The sequence below is a fragment of the Trifolium pratense genome, linkage group LG2, assembly GCF_020283565.1.
Source record: "Trifolium pratense cultivar HEN17-A07 linkage group LG2, ARS_RC_1.1, whole genome shotgun sequence".
Classification (NCBI taxonomy): Eukaryota; Viridiplantae; Streptophyta; class Magnoliopsida; order Fabales; family Fabaceae; genus Trifolium; species Trifolium pratense.
This window is the reverse complement of record NC_060060.1, coordinates 67,711,224-67,732,573: the sequence shown is the minus strand read 5'-3', so window position 1 is coordinate 67,732,573 and position 21,350 is coordinate 67,711,224. Positions and strand designations below refer to the sequence as shown.

Here is a 21,350-nt window from a genome sequence, read left to right as displayed (position 1 = left end):
ATAAAATAAGGGGACCAAAACTGCAATTAAGCCTAAAAGTAGTAATAATCGTCTAAAGAGAATTGTCTTAATAATTTAATTAATGTTTTAGTTAATTGTATCATCTCAACTTCTTTTTTTTAATAAGCAAAATATGAATTATAAGGAGTACAAGGGGTACTCAACCCTTACAATTCAGAATAGATCATTTTAGATGCGTTGAAAACAATCTAAAAGCCATTCAGAAAAAACTAAATTAACATTGTCTCAACTTTAATTAATAGAAGAAATATTAATCTGTTTGATGACCTTCTCTTTTTCATCCTTGTCGCCCCTAATTATTTCTCATCATCCCTAACCTTTTTTTTATCATTTATCTACTGGAGAGGGGTGATTTTGGATCATTTTTTTATTCGAAATCACCTCTTTTCATCGTTCCTTCTTGTCATCTATTTAAATAAGTGTTTTTGTTTTGAAACATATATTTAAATAAGTGTTATTCACATATATTTCAGTTTTTTTTTCCTTTATGTTTTTGTCGCCTGGTTGGTTTGTTCGTCGTCTTGTGCTTTTTGGTTGTCCCGTCTTTGTGCGGTGTTTTGTTTGGTCGGAGTGGCAGATCAACTTTGACTCATTACAGGTTCAAACAATGATATACAAATTCAGAGGCATAGATACAACTCGAGTAAGGGACTTATGGTGGTTATCACTAAAGTCAATTTTCTCTCAACCTCGCAATCAGGGCCGCCCCACAGCCCTAGGCCTCAAGATTTTTGGGGCCTCACTATTTTTTTCAAGCCCATCACATACAACATCACTTAAGTATTATTGCGGACAAAATGAAGACTAAAAAGAACTGTAACAATAGTCAATCGAATGAAATGAAATGGCGCAATGCAACTTGCTATTTCACACAATATGGAGCTCAAGGATGGTCCCTACTCCTTAGGTTCAAGGTTCAAGAGCGGCAACTTCCTTCATAACTTGAGCTTTGTCAGCTTCAAATTGTTCATCCTCTGAAAATCCTAATAAACATGCAATGTCGAAACATGATACCATTGAAACAAATGTAAACTGTTGACAAATAATATTAGATCATTTACCTTTATCGATTTTCAACTCGCCCAACAATATTAGAAGCTTGCTTCTGTTCGCAACAAGTATGCCAATAATATCAGGTGGTTTCCTTTGGTTGGCAACAAATAGCTATTACGACAAGAACGCATTAATACAGAGAATCAATTTTTGGAAAAATGGTCATTTTAGTCCCTCAATTTGCAATTCACTGTCATTTTGGTCCCTCACTGAGGAAAAACTATTGAATAGTCCCTGAATCTACATTTCATTAGTCAGTTTGGTTCATGCTGTTAAGTTTGGTCGTTAACTCAACAAAAAAGCTGACGTGACATTTTTTTGGACACACGTCGGCTTGCTGAGTTGACACGAGGGACAGGGAAACAACCATTTTGGTCCCTGAATGTGCAATTCGCTGTCATTATGGTCCCTGACTCAAGAAAAAATACAAAATAGTCATTGACTCTGCAATCCGTTAGTCACTTTGGTCCCTTGCATTAAAAATTGTTGCTAACTTTATAAAGAAGGGCGCACGAGAAAGTAGTAGGTGAGTAAAATAGGGCGCGAGAAACTCGTACGTAGCAGATGAGTAAAAGTAGGGCGTGCGACGTAGATAGCGGATGGGTAAAAATACGGCCGTGAAAATTATTGATCCTACTTATAATGTTGATTTTGAGCACTAAACGTAAAATAAATAAAAAATAAAAAATAAATTGGGCCACCCCGAAAGCCCGACAACCCGTACCGGACCAAGCTCATGCACTAATTTTGGTAGCCCGTTTTTTATCCGAGCTTTTTAGCCCGGCCCAACGAACCCCGACCGGGCTGGCCCGAAATGTTCCGGGCCGCCCGTTTTGACAGCTCTACGCACAATTGCAATTGGGAGGAGCCGGAACCATTTTATGTCAGAACTAACCTCCAAACCAGATTAAACTGATGGTGAAATCCAACAAAAAAAAATGAAAGAAGAAGAAGCAAAATGGGTTGTTGTTAGGTTATTTAATGTATGAAGAAGGTAAAGAGAATGAGAGGAAGATGATAAATAAATGAAGAAAAAAAAAGTATGCATAACAACAAAATGTGAAAGAAGAAGCAGAAATAGATTGTTGTTAGGTTATTGAATGTATGAAGAAGACGAAGAAGAATGGGAGGAATAAGAAATGAAGAGAAAAAAAGTAATGTTATTTTAGTCCCTGACCATATCATCCATCAAGTTGTCACACAAATGTGTTAACTCTACGTGCCACGTGTCACATAAGTTTTTTTTATAAAGTTAACGACCATTTTTAACATTAGGGACCAAAGTGACTAATGGATTGCAGGGTTAAAGACTATTTTGTATTTTTTCTTGAGTAAGGGACCATAATGATAGAGAGTTGCACATTCAGGGACCAAAATGATTGTTTCCCCGTCCCTAGTGCCAACTCAGGAAGCTGGTGTGTGTCCAAAAAAATTGTCACATCAACTTTTTTGTTGAGTTAACGGTCAAACTTAATAGCAAGAACTAAAATAACTAACGGAATGCAGCGGGTAGCAGATGCGCTGAGTAGGCAAAATGCTTTTGCAGCTTCAGCAACAGTGATGGTCAGACAGCAAGAATTGTGGGAGGAATTTCGGGATTTGCATTTGGATGTGGATTTTTCACCTGGATCGTTGAAGTTGAGCATGATTAAGGTTGCAAATGGATTGATGGAAGAGATTGCGAATCACCAAGATGATGACCTCATACAAGAGAGAAGGGAATTGATGGTGCAAGGGAAAGCATCAGATTTTAAAGTTGGACCAGATAATATCTTGCGATGTAATGAACGTATATGTGTGCCAAATGTTGCAGAAATAAGGAAGAAGATTTTGGATGAAGCTCATAAAAGCAAGTTGAGTATTCACCCGGGAATGACAAAGATGTACCAAGACTTGAAACAAAATTTCTGGTGGCCCGGAATGAAAAAGCAAGTTGCTGAGTATGTTGCATCCTGTTTGAATTGTCAAAAAGCAAAGATAGAACACCAGCGACCAGCAGGGAAGCTGCAATCATTAGATGTACCAGAGTGGAAGTGGACCAGTATTTCTATGGATTTCATCACAGGATTGCCAAAAACACAGAAGAAGAATGATTCGATCTGGGTGATTGTGGACCGGCTGACTAAGGCTGCTCATTTTCTAGGAGTGAAGACTACTTACAAAATGCCAAAGTACACGGAGATCTACATTGCTGAGATTGTAAGGCTCCATGGTGTTCCTTCTAGCATCGTTTCAGACCGAGACCCGAAGTTTACATCTCATTTTTGGAAAGAACTACATAAAGCCTTGGGAACCAAATTGAGTTTGAGTTCGGCTTACCATCCGCAGACCGACGGACAGACTGAGAGGACAAATCAATCATTGGAAGATCTCTTAAGGGCTTGTGTGTTAGATGATCGAGAAAGTTGGGACAGTGTATTACCCTTGGTTGAGTTTACCTATAACAATAGTTTTCATACAAGCATCGGAATGGCACCATATGAAGCTTTATATGGTCGCAAATGTCAAACGCCATTGATAAGCGACTGCTTAGGATCGTCTTGAAAAACAGGTAAAAGAGGAACTTGACCCTAACCGCGACCTGCCGGTAGAACCAAAGTTATCAAGATATAGAGGAACTTGACCCTAACCGCGACCTGCCGGTAGAACCAAAGTTATCAAATAAAGTGCGACCCTAACCGCGACCTGCCGGTAGAACCAACACTATAAAGTTCTTATCTCAAGAACAAAGGAAAAGTTCTTACAAGAAAACTCTCAAATTATATTAAACTTCAAGTTGTTTGAAAAGTACATGATAGTCCTATTTATAGCATATCCTTACATAGTAGGATTTATTGTCCATTACCATACATTCACCATAGGGCTTAGAAAATTCTCACTAACATGCTTATAAATTCCCACTAGCCACTATAATGACTTAGTGCACCACTAGGAAGCATATAGAGAGCCTAGGGAGCAACTAAAAGTCATCTAAAAACCCTCCAAATACCAAAAACGAAAATTACAATAAAAATAAAGAAAATTGGACTTAATTGTTTTCTATTTAGTCCAATATTATTAGACCATAAATTAGCCCAAAGATGCTTCTTATCATGTGAAATGGGCTTCAAGTTGGGCTCAAGCATCTTCATCCAAATATTTTTTTGTGCATTTTTTTATAAGTTTCCTTCCACATGCTTAGAGAACTCATAATCGTATCAGCCATTGTGTTGGTACCAGAACGGAGAAAATATGATTGTCGGGCCGGAGATGGTACAACAGACTACGGAGAAGGTTCGCGAGATAAGGAAAAGGATGAAGGTCTCGCAAGATCGTCAAAAGAGTTATGCCGACAAACGCCGTAAGCCATTGGAGTTTGAAGAGGGTGATCATGTCTTTCTTAGAGTTACGCCTACCACATGTGTTGGGAGAGCTATCAAGTCCCGAAAGTTGTCTCCAAAATTTATTGGACCATACGAGATTATCGCTCGAGTGGGACCGGTAGCCTATCAGATTGCATTACCACCATTACTATCCAATATTCATGATGTATTCCATGTCTCGCAGTTGCGGAAGTACATAGCAGACCCTTCCCATATAATTGAACCTGATACAGTGGAATTGCATGATAACTTGTCTTTTGAAGTGCCCCCTGCAAAGATTGCTGACAGGAAGATCAAACAGTTAAAGAACAAGAAAATTCCTTTGGTCAAGGTCATTTGGAATCAAGCTACAGGAGATGCTACTTGGGAGTTGGAAGATAAGATGAAGGAGCAGTATCCGGATCTCTTTTCTAGTGTCAGTTTCGAGGACGAAACTATTTTAAGGGGGTAAGAATGTAACATCCTCTTTTTTTTAATTAATTAATTAGAATTCCACATTTCAATTTAATTATTTGGGTGGTCAATTTATGGAGACTATGATAGAAAAATTAGTCTAAGAAGGATTAGATAAATTTGATATTGGATAATATGTGTGCTGGTGTTGTTATTACTAATACATGTGTGAACTATGATACTAATTATAATGAGCTGAATCTAATATGACATGAGGTGTAGATAAGAATATAAATATATAGAAGTGAGGACGTGTGTGATCTACAGGGTATTAAATGTGATAATCAAAATAAAAGTCTTGACTAGCATGTTTTATAAGTAAGTCATATATAGGTAAAAATATGACAACTTGTGGTTGCTAAAAATTAGGGGTAGTGGGACTCAAAGGGTGCTGACTTAGCTCGAGAAGTAAAATCATATTTCCCACTATGTCCCTATTACTTAGGAAGGAGTTATTACAGGGATTATTAGTATCTGGTTCCTCATTCTGGTTTCACACTCTTAGAAAACAAAACAGATATTCAGAGAGAAAACTCAGGTATTAGAAGGAAAGGGGTGAATCATTATATGGTTTTTCGCCAATTTTTGTGTTTGTAGTCGTTTTTATGGTTTTTGGCCTATTTTAGGGTCGTTTATATGGATTTTGGCCAATTTTAGTGTTTGTAGTCATTTTTATGGTTTTTGGCCTATTTTAGGTCGTTTATATGGTTTTTGGCCAATTTTGGTGTTTGTAGTTGTTTTTATGCTTTTTGGCCTATTTTATTGTTTGTAGTCGTTTTTATGGTTTTTGGCATATTTTAGTGTTTGTAGTGGTTTTTAATGTTTTTGGCCTATTTTAGGGTCGTTTATATAGTTTTTTTTGCCAATTTTAGTGTTTGTAGTCGTTTTTATGGGTTATGGCCAATTTTAGTGTTCGTAGTCGTTTATTTGATTTTGGCTTATTTTAGGTCGTTTATAAGGTTTTTGGCCAATTTTAGTGTTTGTAGTCGTTTTTATGGGTTATGGCCAATTTTAGTGTTCGTAGTCGTTTATTTGATTTTGGCCTATTTTAGGTCGTTTATAAGGTTTTTGGCCCATTTTAGTGTTTGTAGTTGTTTTTTTATAGTTTTTGGCCTATTTTAGGTCGTTTATATGGTTTTTGGCCCATTTTTGTGTTTGTAGTCGTTTTTATGGGTTATGGCCAATTTTAGTGTTCGTAGTCGTTTATTTGATTTTGGCCTATTTTAGGTCGTTTATAAGGTTTTTGGCCCATTTTAGTGTTTGTAGTTGTTTTTTTATAGTTTTTGGCCTATTTTAGGTCGTTTATATGGTTTTTGGCCAATTTTTGTGTTTGTAGTCGTTTTTATGGTTTTTGGCCTATTTTAGTGTTTTTAGTCGTTTTTATGTTTGTAGTGGTTTTTAATGTTTTTGGCCTATTTTAGGTCGTTTATATGGTTTTTGGCCAATTTTAGTTTTTGTAGTCGTTTTTATTGTTTTTGGCCAATTTTAGTGTTTGTAGTCATTTTTATGGTTTTTGGCATATTTTAGGGTCGATATTTGGGATTTTGGCCAATTTTAGTGTTTGTAGTGGTTTTTAATGTTTTTGGCCTATTTTAGGGTCGTTCTTTAGTTTTTGGCCAATTTAAGTGTTTGTAGTCGTTTTTATGGGTTATGGCCAATTTTAGTGTTCGTAGTGGTTTTTTTGATTTTGGCCTATTTTAGGTCGTTTATATGGTTTTTGGCCAATTTTAGTGTTTGTAGTCGTTTTTTTTTTTATGGTTTTTGGCCTATTTTAGGTCGTTTATATGGTTTTTGGCAAATTTTGGTGTTTGTAGTGGTTTTTAATGTTTTTGGCCTATTTTAAGGACGTTCTTTAGTTTTTGGCCAATTTAAGTGTTTGTAGTCATTTTTATGGGTTATGGCCAATTTTAGTGTTTGTAGTTGTTTTTATGCTTTTTGGCCTATTTTATTGTTTGTAGTCGTTTTTATGGTTTTTGGCATATTTTAGTGTTTGTAGTGGTTTTTAATGTTTTTGGCCTATTTTAGGGTCGTTCTTTAGTTTTTGGCCAATTTAAGTGTTTATAGTCGTTTTTATGGGTTATGGCCAATTTTAGTGTTCGTAGTTGTTTTTTTAATTTTGGCCTATTTTAGGTTGTTTATATGGTTTTTGGCCAATTTTAGTGTTTGTAGTCGTTTTTTTTTTATGGTTTTTGGCCTATTTTAGGTCGTTTATATGGTTTTTGGCCAATTTTAGTGTTTGTAGTGGGTTTTAATGTTTTTGGCCTATTTTAGGGACGTTCTTTAGTTTTTGGCCAATTTAAGTGTTTGTAGTCGTTTTTATCGGTTATGGCCAATTTTAGTGTTCGTAGTCGTTTTTATCTACCGTTAATTAGGCCAAAAATCATAAAAACGACTATAAACACTAAAATAGGCGAAAAACCATTAAAAACGACTACAAACACTAAAATTGGCCAAAAACCATAAAACCGACTATAAACATTAAAATTGGCCAAAAACCCTAATATCTACCCTAAAATAGGCCAAAACCCATAAAAACGACTATAAAAACTAAAATTGGCCAAAAACCATAAAAACGACTACAAACACTAAAATTGGCCAAAAAACCAAATATCTACCGTTAATTAGGCCAAAAACCATAAAAACGACTACAAACACTACAATTGGCCAAAAACTATTAAAAACGACTACAAACAATAAAATTGGCGCAAAACCATAAAAACGAGTACAAACACTAAAATATGCCAAAAACTATAAAAACGACTATACACATTAAAATTGGCCAAAAAACCAAATATCTACCCTAAAATAGGCCAAAAACCATAAAAACGAGTACAAACACTAAAATATGCCAAAAACTATAAAAACGACTATGAACACTAAAATTGGCCAAAAACTATTAAAAACGACTACAAACACTAATATTGGCCGAAAACCATAAAAACGACTACAAACACTAAAATTGGCCAAAAACCCTAATATCTACCCTAAAATAGGCCAAAAACTATTAAAAACGAGTACAAACACTAAAATATGCCAAAAACTATAAAAACGACTACGAACACTAAAATTGGCCAAAAACTATTAAAAACGACTACAAACACTAATATTGGCCAAAAACCATAAAACCGAATATACACATTAAAATTGGCCAAAAAACCAAATATCTACCGTTAATTAGGCCAAAAACCATAAAAACGACTATAAACACTAAAATTAGCGAAAAACCATTAAAAACGACTACAAACACTAAAATTGGCCAAAAACTATAAAAACGACTATAAACATTAAAATTGGCCAAAAACCCTAATATCTACCCTAAAATAGGCCAAAAACCATAAAAACGACTATAAACACTAAAATTGGCCAAAAACCATAAAAACGACTGCAAACACTAATATTGGCCGAAAACCATAAAAACGACTACAAACACTAAAATTGGCCAAAAACCCTAATATCTACCCTAAAATAGGCCAAAAACTATTAAAAACGAGTACAAACACTAAAATATGCCAAAAACTATAAAAACGACTACGAACACTAAAATTGGCCAAAAACTATTAAAAACGACTACAAACACTAATATTGGCCAAAAACCATAAAAACGACTATACACATTAAAATTGGCCAAAAAACCAAATATCTACCGTTAATTAGGCCAAAAACCATAAAAACGACTGTAAACACTAAAATTGGCGAATAACCATTAAAAACGACTACAAACACTAAAATTGGCCAAAAACTATTAAAAACGACTACAAACACTAAAATTAGCCAAAAACCATAAAAACGACTATACACATTAAAATTGGCCAAAAAACCAAATATCTACCCTAAAATAGGCCAAAAACCATAAAAACGAGTACAAACACTAAAATATGCCAAAAACTATAAAAATGACTACGAACACTAAAATTGGCCAAAAACTATAAAAATGACTACGAACACTAAAATTGGCCAAAAACTATTAAAAACGACTACAAACACTAATATTGGCCAAAAACCATAAAAACGACTATACACATTAAAATTTGCCAAAAAACCAAATATCTACCGTTAATTAGGCCAAAAACCATAAAAATGACTATAAACACTAAAATTAGCGAAAAACCATTAAAAACGACTACAAACACTAAAATTGGCCAAAAACTATAAAAACGACTATAAACATTAAAATTGGCCAAAAAACCAAATATCTACCCTAAAATAGGCCAAAAACCATAAAAACGACTATAAACACTAAAATTGGCCAAAAACCATAAAAACGACTTAAAACACTAAAATTGGCCAAAAACCATAAAAACGACTATAAACACTAAAATTGGCCAAAAACCATTAAAAACGACTACAAACACTAAAACTGGCCAAAAACTATTAAAAACGACTACAAACACTAAAATTGGCCAAAAACCATAAAAACGACTATAAACATTAAAATTGGCCAAAAAACCAAATTGCTACCGTTAATTAGGCCAAAAACCATAAAAACGACTACAAACACTAATATTGGCCAAAAACCATAAAAACGACTTAAAACACTAAAAGTGGCCAAAAACCATAAAAACGACTATACACATTAAAATTGGCAAAAAAACCAAATATCCACCGTTAAATAGGCCAAAAACCATAAAAACGACTAGAAACACTAAAATTGGCCAAAAATTATTAAAAACGACTACAAACACTAGAATTGGCGAAAAACCATTAAAAGCGACTACAAACACTAAAATTGGCCAAAAACCATAAAAATGACTACAAACACTTAAATTGGCCAAAAACCATTAAAAACGACTACAAACACTAAAATTGGCCAAAAACCATAAAAACGACTATAAACATTAAAATTGGCCAAAAACCCTAATATCTACCCTAAAATAGGCCAAAAACCATAAAAACGACTATAAAAACTAAAATTGGCCAAAAACCATAAAAACGACTACAAACACTAAAATTGGCCAAAAAACCAAATATCTACCGTTAATTAGGCAAAAAACCATAAAAACGACTGTAAACACTAAAATTGGCGAATAACCATTAAAAACGACTACAAACACTAAAATTGGCCAAAAACTATTAAAAACGACTACAAACACTAAAATTAGCCAAAAACCATAAAAACGACTATACACATTAAAATTGGCCAAAAAACCAAATATCTACCCTAAAATAGGCCAAAAACCATAAAAACGAGTACAAACACTAAAATATGCCAAAAACTATAAAAATGACTACGAACACTAAAATTGGCCAAAAACTATAAAAATGACTACGAACACTAAAATTGGCCAAAAACTATTAAAAACGACTACAAACACTAATATTGGCCAAAAACCATAAAAACGACAACAAACATTAAAATTGGCAAAAAACCCTAATATCTACCCTAAAATAGGCCAAAAACAATAAAAACGACTATAAAAACTAAAATTGGCCAAAAACCATAAAAACGACTACAAACACTAAAATTTGGCCAAAAAACCAAATATCTACCGTTAATTAGGCCAAAAACCATAAAAACGACTACAAACACTAAAATTGGCCAAAAACTATTAAAAACGACTACAAACAATAAAATTGGCCGAAAACCATAAAAACGAGTACAAACACTAAAATATGCCAAAAACTATAAAAACGACTATACACATTAAAATTGGCCAAAAAACCAAATATCTACCCTAAAATAGGCCAAAAACCATAAAAACGAGTACAGACACTAAAATATGCCAAAAACTATAAAAACGACTACGAACACTAAAATTGGCCAAAAACTATTAAAAACGACTACAAACACTAATATTGGCCGAAAACCATAAAAACGACTACAAACACTAAAATTGGCCAAAAACCCTAATATCTACCCTAAAATAGGCCAAAAACTATTAAAAACGAGTACAAACACTAAAATATGCCAAAAACAATAAAAATGACTACGAACACTAAAATTGGCCAAAAACTATAAAAATGACAACGAACACTAAAATTGGCCAAAAACTATTAAAAATGACTACAAACACTAATATTGGCCAAAAACCATAAAAACGACTATACACATTAAAATTGGCCAAAAAACCAAATATCTACCGTTAATTAGGCCAAAAACCATAAAAACGACTATAAACTCTAAAATTAGCGAAAAACCATTAAAAACGACTACAAACACTAAAATTGGCCAAAAACTATAAAAACGACTATAAACATTAAAATTGGCCAAAAACCCTAATATCTACCCTAAAATAGGCCAAAAACTATAAAAACGACTATAAACACTAAAATTGGCCAAAAACCATAAAAACGACTACAAACACTAAAATTGGCCAAAAACCATAGAAACGACTATAAACATTAAAATTGGCCAAAAACCATAAAAACAACTATAAACACTAAAATTGGCCAAAAACTATTAAAAACGACTACAAACACTAATATTGGTCAAAAACCATAAAAACGACTTAAAACACTAAAATTGGCCAAAAACCATAAAAACGACTATAAACACTAAAATTGGCCAAAAAACCAAATATCTACCGTTAATTAGGCCAAAAATCATAAAAACGACTATAAACACTAAAATAGGCGAAAAACCATTAAAAACGACTACAAACACTAAAATTGGCCAAAAACCATAAAACCGACTATAAACATTAAAATTGGCCAAAAACCCTAATATCTACCCTAAAATAGGCCAAAAACCATAAAAACGACTATAAAAACTAAAATTGGCCAAAAACCATAAAAACGACTACAAACACTAAAATTGGCCAAAAAACCAAATATCTACCGTTAATTAGGCCAAAAACCATAAAAACGACTACAAACACTAAAATTGGCCAAAAACTATTAAAAACGACTACAAACAATAAAATTGGCGCAAAACCATAAAAACGAGTACAAACACTAAAATATGCCAAAAACTATAAAAACGACTATACACATTAAAATTGGCCAAAAAACCAAATATCTACCCTAAAATAGGCCAAAAACCATAAAAACGAGTACAAACACTAAAATATGCCAAAAACTATAAAAACGACTATGAACACTAAAATTGGCCAAAAACTATTAAAAACGACTACAAACACTAATATTGGCCGAAAACCATAAAAACGACTACAAACACTAAAATTGGCCAAAAACCCTAATATCTACCCTAAAATAGGCCAAAAACTATTAAAAACGAGTACAAACACTAAAATATGCCAAAAACTATAAAAACGACTACGAACACTAAAATTGGCCAAAAACTATTAAAAACGACTACAAACACTAATATTGGCCAAAAACCATAAAAACGACTATACACATTAAAATTGGCCAAAAAACCAAATATCTACCGTTAATTAGGCCAAAAACCATAAAAACGACTATAAACACTAAAATTAGCGAAAAACCATTAAAAACGACTACAAACACTAAAATTGGCCAAAAACTATAAAAACGACTATAAACATTAAAATTGGCCAAAAACCCTAATATCTACCCTAAAATAGGCCAAAAACCATAAAAACGACTATAAACACTAAAATTGGCCAAAAACCATAAAAACGACTACAAACACTAAAATTGGCCAAAAACCATAGAAACGACTATAAACATTAAAATTGGCCAAAAACCATAAAAACAACTATAAACACTAAAATTGGCCAAAAACTATTAAAAACGACTACAAACACTAATATTGGTCAAAAACCATAAAAACGACTTAAAACACTAAAATTGGCCAAAAACCATAAAAACGACTATAAACATTAAAATTGGCCAAAAAACCAAATATCTACCGTTAATTAGGCCAAAAACCATAAAAACGACTATAAACACTAAAATTGGCCAAAAACCATTAAAAACGACTACAAACACTAAAATTGGCCAAAAACTATTAAAAACGACTACTAACACTAAAATTGGCCAAGAAACCAAATTGCTACCGTTAATTAGGCCAAAAACCATAAAAACGACTACAAACACTAATATTGGCCAAAAACCATAAAAACGACTTAAAACACTAAAATTGGCCAAAAACCATAAAAACGACTATAAACATTAAATTTGGCCAAAAAACCAAATATCTACCCTAAAATAGGCCAAAAACTATAAATACGAGTACGAACACTAAAATTGGCCAAAAACCATAAAAACGACTACAAACACTAAAATTAGCCAAAAACCATAAAAACGACTATACACATTAAAATTGGCAAAAAAACCAAATATCTACCGTTAAATAGGCCAAAAACCATAAAAACGACTAGAAACACTAAAATTGGCCAAAAATTATTAAAAACGACTACAAACACTAGAATTGGGGAAAAACCATTAAAAGCGACTACAAACACTAAAATTGGCCAAAAATCATAAAAATGACTACAAACACTTAAATTGGCCAAAAACCATTAAAAACGACTACAAACACTAAAATTGGCCAAAAACCATAAAAACGACTATAAACATTAAAATTGGCCAAAAACCTTAATATCTACCCTAAAATAGGCCAAAAACCATAGAAACGACTACAAACACTAAAATAGGCCAAAAACCATAAAAACGACTACAAACACTAAAATAAGCCAAAAACTATAAAAACGACTATAAACATTAAAATTGGCCAAAAAACCAAATATCTACCGTTAATTAGGCAAAAAATCATAAAAACGACTACAAACACTAAAATTGGCGAATAACCATTAAAAACGACTACAAACACTAAAATTGGCCAAAAACCATAAAAACGACTATACACATTAAAATTGGCCAAAAAACCAAATATCTACCCTAAAATAGGCCAAAAACCATAAAATCGAGTACAAACACTAAAATATGCCAAAAACTATAAAAATGACTACGAACACTAAAATTGGCCAAAAACTATAAAAATGACTACGAACACTAAAATTGGCCAAAAACTATTAAAAACGACTACAAACACTAATATTGGCCAAAAACCATAAAAACGACTATACACATTAAAATTTGCCAAAAAACCAAATATCTACCGTTAATTAGGCCAAAAACCATAAAAATGACTATAAACACCAAAATTAGCGAAAAACCATTAAAAACGACTACAAACACTAAAATTGGCCAAAAACTATAAAAACGACTATAAACATTAAAATTGGCCAAAAACCCTAATATCTACCCTAAAATAGGCCAAAAACCATAAAAACGACTATAAACACTAAAATTGGCCAAAAACCATAAAAACGACTACAAACACTAAAATTGGCCAAAAATCATAAAAACGACTATAAACACTAAAATAGGCCAAAAACCATAAAAACGACTACAAACACTAAAATAAGCCAAAAACTATAAAAACGACTATAAACATTAAAATTGGCCAAAAAACCAAATATCTACCGTTAATTAGGCAAAAAATCATAAAAACGACTACAAACACTAAAATTGGCGAATAACCATTAAAAACGACTACAAACACTAAAATTGGCCAAAAACCATAAAAACGACTATACACATTAAAATTGGCCAAAAAACCAAATATCTACCCTAAAATAGGCCAAAAACCATAAAAACGAGTACAAACACTAAAATATGCCAAAAACTATAAAAATGACTACGAACACTAAAATTGGCCACTAAAATTGGCCAAAAACTATTAAAAACGACTACAAACACTAATATTGGCCAAAAACCATAAAAACGACTATACACATTAAAATTTGCCAAAAAACCAAATATCTACCGTTAATTAGGCCAAAAACCATAAAAATGACTATAAACACCAAAATTAGCGAAAAACCATTAAAAACGACTACAAACACTAAAATTGGCCAAAAACTATAAAAACGACTATAAACATTAAAATTGGCCAAAAACCCTAATATCTACCCTAAAATAGGCCAAAAACCATAAAAACGACTATAAACACTAAAATTGGCGAAAAACCATAAAAACGACTACAAACACTAAAATTGGCCAAAAATCATAAAAACGACTATAAACACTAAAATTGGCCAAAAACCATAAAAACGACTACAAACACTAAAATTGGCCAAAAACCATAAAAACGACTATAAACACTAAAATTGGCCAAAAACCATAAAAACGACTACAAACACTAAAATTGGCCAAAAACTATTAAAAACGACTACAAACACTAAAATTGGCCAAAAACTATTAAAAACGACAACAAACACTAATATTGGTCAAAAACCATAAAAACGACTTAAAACACTAAAATTGGCCAAAAACCATAAAAACGACTATAAACATTAAAATTGGCCAAAAAACAAAATTGCTTCCGTTAATTAGGCCAAAAACCATAAAAACGACTATAAACACTAAAATTGGCCAAAAACCATTAAAAACGACTACAAACACTAAAATTGGCCAAAAACTATTAAAAACGACTACAAACACTAATATTGGCCAAAAACCATAAAAACGACTTAAAACACTAAAATTGGCCAAAAACCATAAAAACGACTATAAACATTAAAATTGGCCAAAAAACCAAATATCTACCCTAAAATAGGCCAAAAACCATAAAAACGACTAGAAACTCTAAAATTGGCCAAAAACCAAAAAAACGACTACAAACACTAAAATTGGCCAAAAACTATTAAAAACGACTTAAAACACTAAAATTGGCCAAAAACCATAAAAACGACTATAAACATTAAAATTAGCCAAAAAACCAAATATCTACCCTAAAATAGGCCAAAAACTATAAATACGAGTACGGACACTAAAATTGGCCAAAAACCATAAAAACGACTACAAACACTAAAATTAGCCAAAAACCATAAAAAAACGACTATACACATTAAAATTGGCAAAAAAACCAAATATCTACCGTTAAATAGGCCAAAAACCATAAAAACGACTAGAAACACTAAAATTGGCCAAAAATTATTAAAAACGACTACAAACACTAGAATTGGCGAAAAACCATTAAAAGCGACTACAAACACTAAAATTGGCCAAAAACCATAAAAATGACTACAAACACTTAAATTGGCCAAAAACCATTAAAAACGACTACAAACACTAAAATTGGCCAAAAACCAAAAAAACGACTATAAACATTAAAATTGGCCAAAAACCCTAATATCATAAAAACGACTATAAACACTAAAATAGGCCAAAAATCATAAAAACGACTACAAACACTAAAATTGGCCAAAAACTATTAAAAACGACTACAAACACTAATATTGGCCAAAAACCATAAAAACGACAACAAACAGTAAAATTGGCAAAAGAAAACCTAAATATCAACCCTAAAATAGGCAAAAAACCATAGAAACGACTACAAACACTAAAATAGGCCAAAAACCATAAAAACGACTACAAACACTAATAATGGCCAAAAACCATAAAAACGAGTACAAACACTAAATTAGGCCAAAAACTATAAATACGAGTACGAACACTAAAATTGGCCAAAAACTATTAAAAACGACAAACACTAAAATTGGCCAAAAACCATAATAACGACTACAAACACTAAAATTAGCCAAAAACCATAAAAACGAATATACACATTAAAATTGGCCAAAAAACCAAATATCTACCGTTAAATAGGCCAAAAACCATAAAAACGACTATAAACACTAAAATTGGCCAAAAACTATTAAAAACGACTACAAACACTAGAATTGGCCAAAAACCATAAAAACAACTAAAACACTAAAATTAGCCAAAAACCATAAAAACGACTATACACAGTAAAATTAGCCAAAAACTATTAAAAACGACTACAAACACTAGAATTGGCCAAAAACCATAAAAACAACTAAAACACTAAAATTAGCCAAAAACCATAAAAACGACTACAAACACTAAAATTGGCCAAAAACTATTAAAAACGACTACAAACACTAATATTGGCCAAAAACCATAAAACCGACTACAAACACTAAAATTGGCAAAAAAAACCTAAATATCAACCCTAAAATAGGCCAAAAACCATAGAAACGACTACAAACACTAAAATAGGCCAAAAACCATAAAAACGACTACAAACACTAAAATAAGCCAAAAACTATAAAAACGACTATACACATTAAAATTGGCCAAAAAACCAAATATCTACCGTTAAATAGGCCAAAAACCATAAAAACGACTACAAACACTAATATTGGCCAAAAACCATAAAAACGACTTAAAACACTAAAATTGGCCAAAAACCATAAAAACGACTATAAACATTAAAATTGGCCAAAAAACCAAATATCTACCCTAAAATAGGCCAAAAACTATAAATACGAGTACGAACACTAAAATTGGCCAAAAACTATTAAAAACGACTACGAACAATAAAATTGGCCAAAAACCATAAAAACGACTATAAACACTAAAATTGGCCAAAAACCATAAAAACGACTATACACATTAAAATTGGCCAAAAAACCAAATATCTACCGTTAATTAGGCCAAAAACCATAAAAACGACTATAAACACTAAAATTGGAGAAAAACCATTAAAAACGACTACAAACACTAATATTGGCCAAAAACCATAAAAACGACTATAAACACTAAAATTGGCCAAAAACCATAAAAACGACTTAAAACACTAAAATTGGCCAAAAACCATAAAAACTACTATAAACATTAAAATTGGCCAAAAACTATTAAAAACGACTACGAACACTAAAATTGGCCAAAAACTATTAAAAACGACTACAAACACTAAAATTGGCCAAAAACCATAAAAACGACTACAAACACTAAAATTAGCCAAAAACCATAAAAACGGCTATACACATTAAAATTGGCCAAAAAACCAAATATCTACCATTAAATAGGCCAAAAACCATTAAAACGACTAGAAACACTAAAATTGGCCAAAAACTATTAAAAACGACTACAAACACTAGAATTGGCGAAAAACCATTAAAAGCGACTACAAACACTGAAATTTGCCAAAAACCATAAAAACGACTACAAACAATAAAATTGGCCAAAAACCATAAAAATGACTACAAACACTTAAATTGGCCAAAAACCATTAAAAACGACTACAAACACTAATATTGGCCAAAAACCATAAAAACGACTATAAACACTAAAATTGGCCAAAAACCAAATATCTACCCTAAAATAGGCCAAAAACCATAAAAACGACTATAAACACTAAAATTGGCCAAAAACCATAAAAACGACTACAAACACCATAAGGCTATAAATGGTGCAGCAGGTCATTACCTTCTTGGGCTTGTTTACAGATTGCAATATGTTGTTTCTTCATCTGACATTTGCATGTCCATGTTCCATATCATACATACGTTCATGGCGTGCCCGCCTTTACCAGAATCATCTTTATTTATGTAGAACTATCGTAAACGAGATCATAACTTGATAAACCACAAGGGCATCACACTGACAATCACCTGCCCTATATCCCCCCCCCCCCCCCTCTCGAACACTCTCGCTTTCCCTTAACTTTTTGTGTTTCATGTTAATAGACATTGTCTGAAATCTGCTTACAGATTTTGTTGAAATAGAAAATTATTACATGGAGCAGCTGCTTTTCTGTGTACTAGTCGACTGCCCGTGCGTTGCACGGGTTCGACGGAATGTCATATATATGTCAATCATGGATGTTGTCAATCATGGATGTTGATATTAAAATACTTATTAACAAAGTTATACTACCCAATTATATGAGCAAAGTGGTACATTAATCAAATTTAACACGCGAATGAGTCTCATCATATTCAAAGACCAACAATGAAATGGTGATAAATAAATGAGATGGAAAGTAATACGGGAATGATATAAGTTAATCGTAAAGCATAAGTTGGAATGATATAAGTTAATCATAAGTCAGCGGAAATCAAAGTCCACTTGTGTGGTGAGATGAGTCATTGATTTCAAATAATTATCATTTTCCTTTTGTTTTACAAATCTAATCACCTCTTAGAAGAAAATAGTATTCAGAGAAGAATGCGAAAAACTTAAATTGTGTAACTAAAAATATGGAAAGATTTAGATAGAGATAATTTAGTTATCAACCATCCCTAAAAAATAGCATTCATAATTAATCCCTTACAAATAGCATTCATAGGGATACACTTTTTTTCTAGGGATATTGTCATATTAATTACAAATAATTAGCCAATGATTTTTTGTATTCATTTGTTTGTTGTTAAGTTTCACTAAATCTTAGAAAAACATATATTGTTACAACATGTTCATCACATTACTTGATAATGCTCTCAAGTTTAAACAAAATAAACAACATTCATAAGTATTTTAATTTCATTTTCTTCAAAATCAATCTCTTAAACAAAGTGCTTGAATCCTCTACTTTTTCTTATAGTTGCATGATTTTTGCTCTGACTTGATGCACCTTAAATAGATGGATTGAGCAAGCCCTTAAACAAAGTGATTGAATCCTCTATTCTTCCTTATTTTATTTTCTTTTTTGTAAATTTTTTGTGTAAAAATTTGTGTTGTTGTTTTTCAATCTTGTTTGTGAGAGATAGAGGAATAAAAAAAGATAAGTAGTGGTGGTGGTGGTTTTGGGGAAGAATATGAAGATTTAAGGTGATGTTAGTTGTGAAAGAGAAAAAAAATTGATGTGATTTAATGTGATATAGGTTGTGAAAGAGATAGAAAATTGATGTGTGTGGTGTGTGTCGGTGAGAGTGAGGGTGGTGAATGAAAGGTTAAGCTAGTGTGTGTATTTGATGGATTGAAAAGAGTTTATATAGAGTGTTTGAAAGGGAAGAGGATAGATGGATGCTAAGAAAAACTTTTAAAGCCAATGAAATTCTTCCAGTTGCAATGCAATGAGGATATGAAAAACATAAAATGGTATTATGCAAAATCATGGATGAATTGTAGAGAAGAAACACAGCAAATGGTATTATGCAAAATCATGGATGGATAGTAGAAACACTACACTTGTCACTTGATTAGAGTGTCATTTGGCTTGAAGAAGATATATGTGGCCAATGCATGCAAGATGGAGGTTCCAAAAGCTTCTTGAGTGATCACCAAAACACAATTGTCACATGAGCATTGGACTTATTGCATCACACATGATATAAGACACTAAGTGCAAAGATCATGACACACTTGTCATATCACTATTGGACTACACATGATAGGACCACACATGCTTATAGGTGTCAAGAGATGGTTGGCCATGATAGATTAGGGTTCTTAAAGGAGTTAGGGTTTCCAATGACATTATGCATGATGTCATCCAATTAGGGTTGCAACTTCTATCTTTTATAGTAAGTAAAGATGTGATATTGATATTCTTTTTGCTAAACCGAACCTGTTTTGGTTGACTAAGATTCTTAGTCAATAGACAATGAAAATGACTTACTGATACTGGATAAGGACTAAGGATTAAGGAACCACATCAACAAAGAGGACAATTCAAGAAAGAAGCATCAAGATATTTTGGTTCTTCTTTGTAGCTAGGGAATTTTAGTTGCCCCATTTATTTGCCCGTACTACTTTAGAACTACTTTGAAGAATGTGTTTTTGCATTGAACTATATCCAAGATTTTCAAGGCACTGTTTTTAGTTTATTGATTGGTTTTCTGTTTAGTTATTCTGGGAATGATTTTTTTTAACCTGTTTTGTTTTGTAATATTTCAGGTATACCGATAGACTGAAAAGTGTCATTCATCACTTCAATCAAGCATTATCTTTGGATCCATTACATTGGGTTGCTTATGAAGAACTATGCATATTAGGATCGTCTTATGCATCGTAACTGATTTTTTATTGTCTCTAGCTCAAGTATTTCCACTTATCATTCATCTAGAAACGTCGTTATAAAATTATGTCGATCTTCTGAAGGCCACTGAGTAAAGTCCTTATTTTGATTCCTCTGTTGGACGGTGTTGGAACAAAATTGATTTAAAAATGTTTGCCCCTAAATCTATAAAGGTTTTGATGATAACAAAGTATTAATTAACAATTGGAAGGACTAAAAATTTATTTTGAGTGCGCAGATATAAGCATCATTTAAGTCCTGAGTGGAGTTCAGAGGATGTGAATTCAGAAGTTCACAAGCGCTCAGAAGATGTTGGACTTCAGAGGTTACAACGTTCAGAGGATGAAGACTTCAGTACTTCTGTCTGTCTACGAGCTTCATCAAACTCTGAAGATCTCTTTGAAAGCTGTGAAGATTCCTTTCACCAGTCAACTCTTCTACCAATGGAGAAAAGGACCTTTCAAGCCTGATCAGTTCAGCTACCTCTGTTTTGTCTGTCCTGTCTTGAGAACGTGGGTCTTCAGTTTTGTTAGCTGAATAAGGAAAGTCCACTCTGCAGTAGTCAAAGTACTTGAAACTCTTTCTTAGTTTTGGATACAACCAACTGCATCAAGACAGACTGCTTGAAGACAAAAGGTTATCAACTCCAACGGTTCTCTTGCAACGACTCTTTTCTAGTGGTATATATACTAGAAGATTCAGCTACAACATATATACAATTATCAAGAATTGAACGTGCGCTGAACAAACTCTGAACTCTCTGA

The 21,350-nt window shown here is 32.5% G+C and overlaps 1 protein-coding gene across 1 annotated transcript; it reads left to right on the top strand.

The window, feature by feature from the left end:
• The first annotated feature begins 4,266 nt into the window (after nucleotides 1-4,266).
• Nucleotides 4,267-20,705, top strand: LOC123908949. Its single transcript, XM_045959699.1, has 2 exons — nucleotides 4,267-4,883; nucleotides 20,466-20,705. The coding sequence occupies exons 1-2, from the start codon at nucleotides 4,306-4,308 to the stop codon at nucleotides 20,581-20,583; spliced, it is 696 nt and encodes a 231-aa protein (XP_045815655.1). The 5' UTR covers nucleotides 4,267-4,305; the 3' UTR covers nucleotides 20,584-20,705.
• The last annotated feature ends 645 nt before the right edge of the window (nucleotides 20,706-21,350 follow it).

What these genes read in the sequence shown, in the direction of transcription:
- LOC123908949 (XM_045959699.1), top strand. Translation starts at nt 4,306, where the DNA reads ATGATTGTCGGGCCGGAGATGGTACAACAGACTACGGAGAAGGTTCGC. An exon ending in GACGAAACTATTTTAAGGGG is followed by an intron (nt 4,884 to 20,465) that starts GTAAGAATGTAA and finishes GTAATATTTCAG; the next exon opens with GTATACCGATAGACTGAAAA.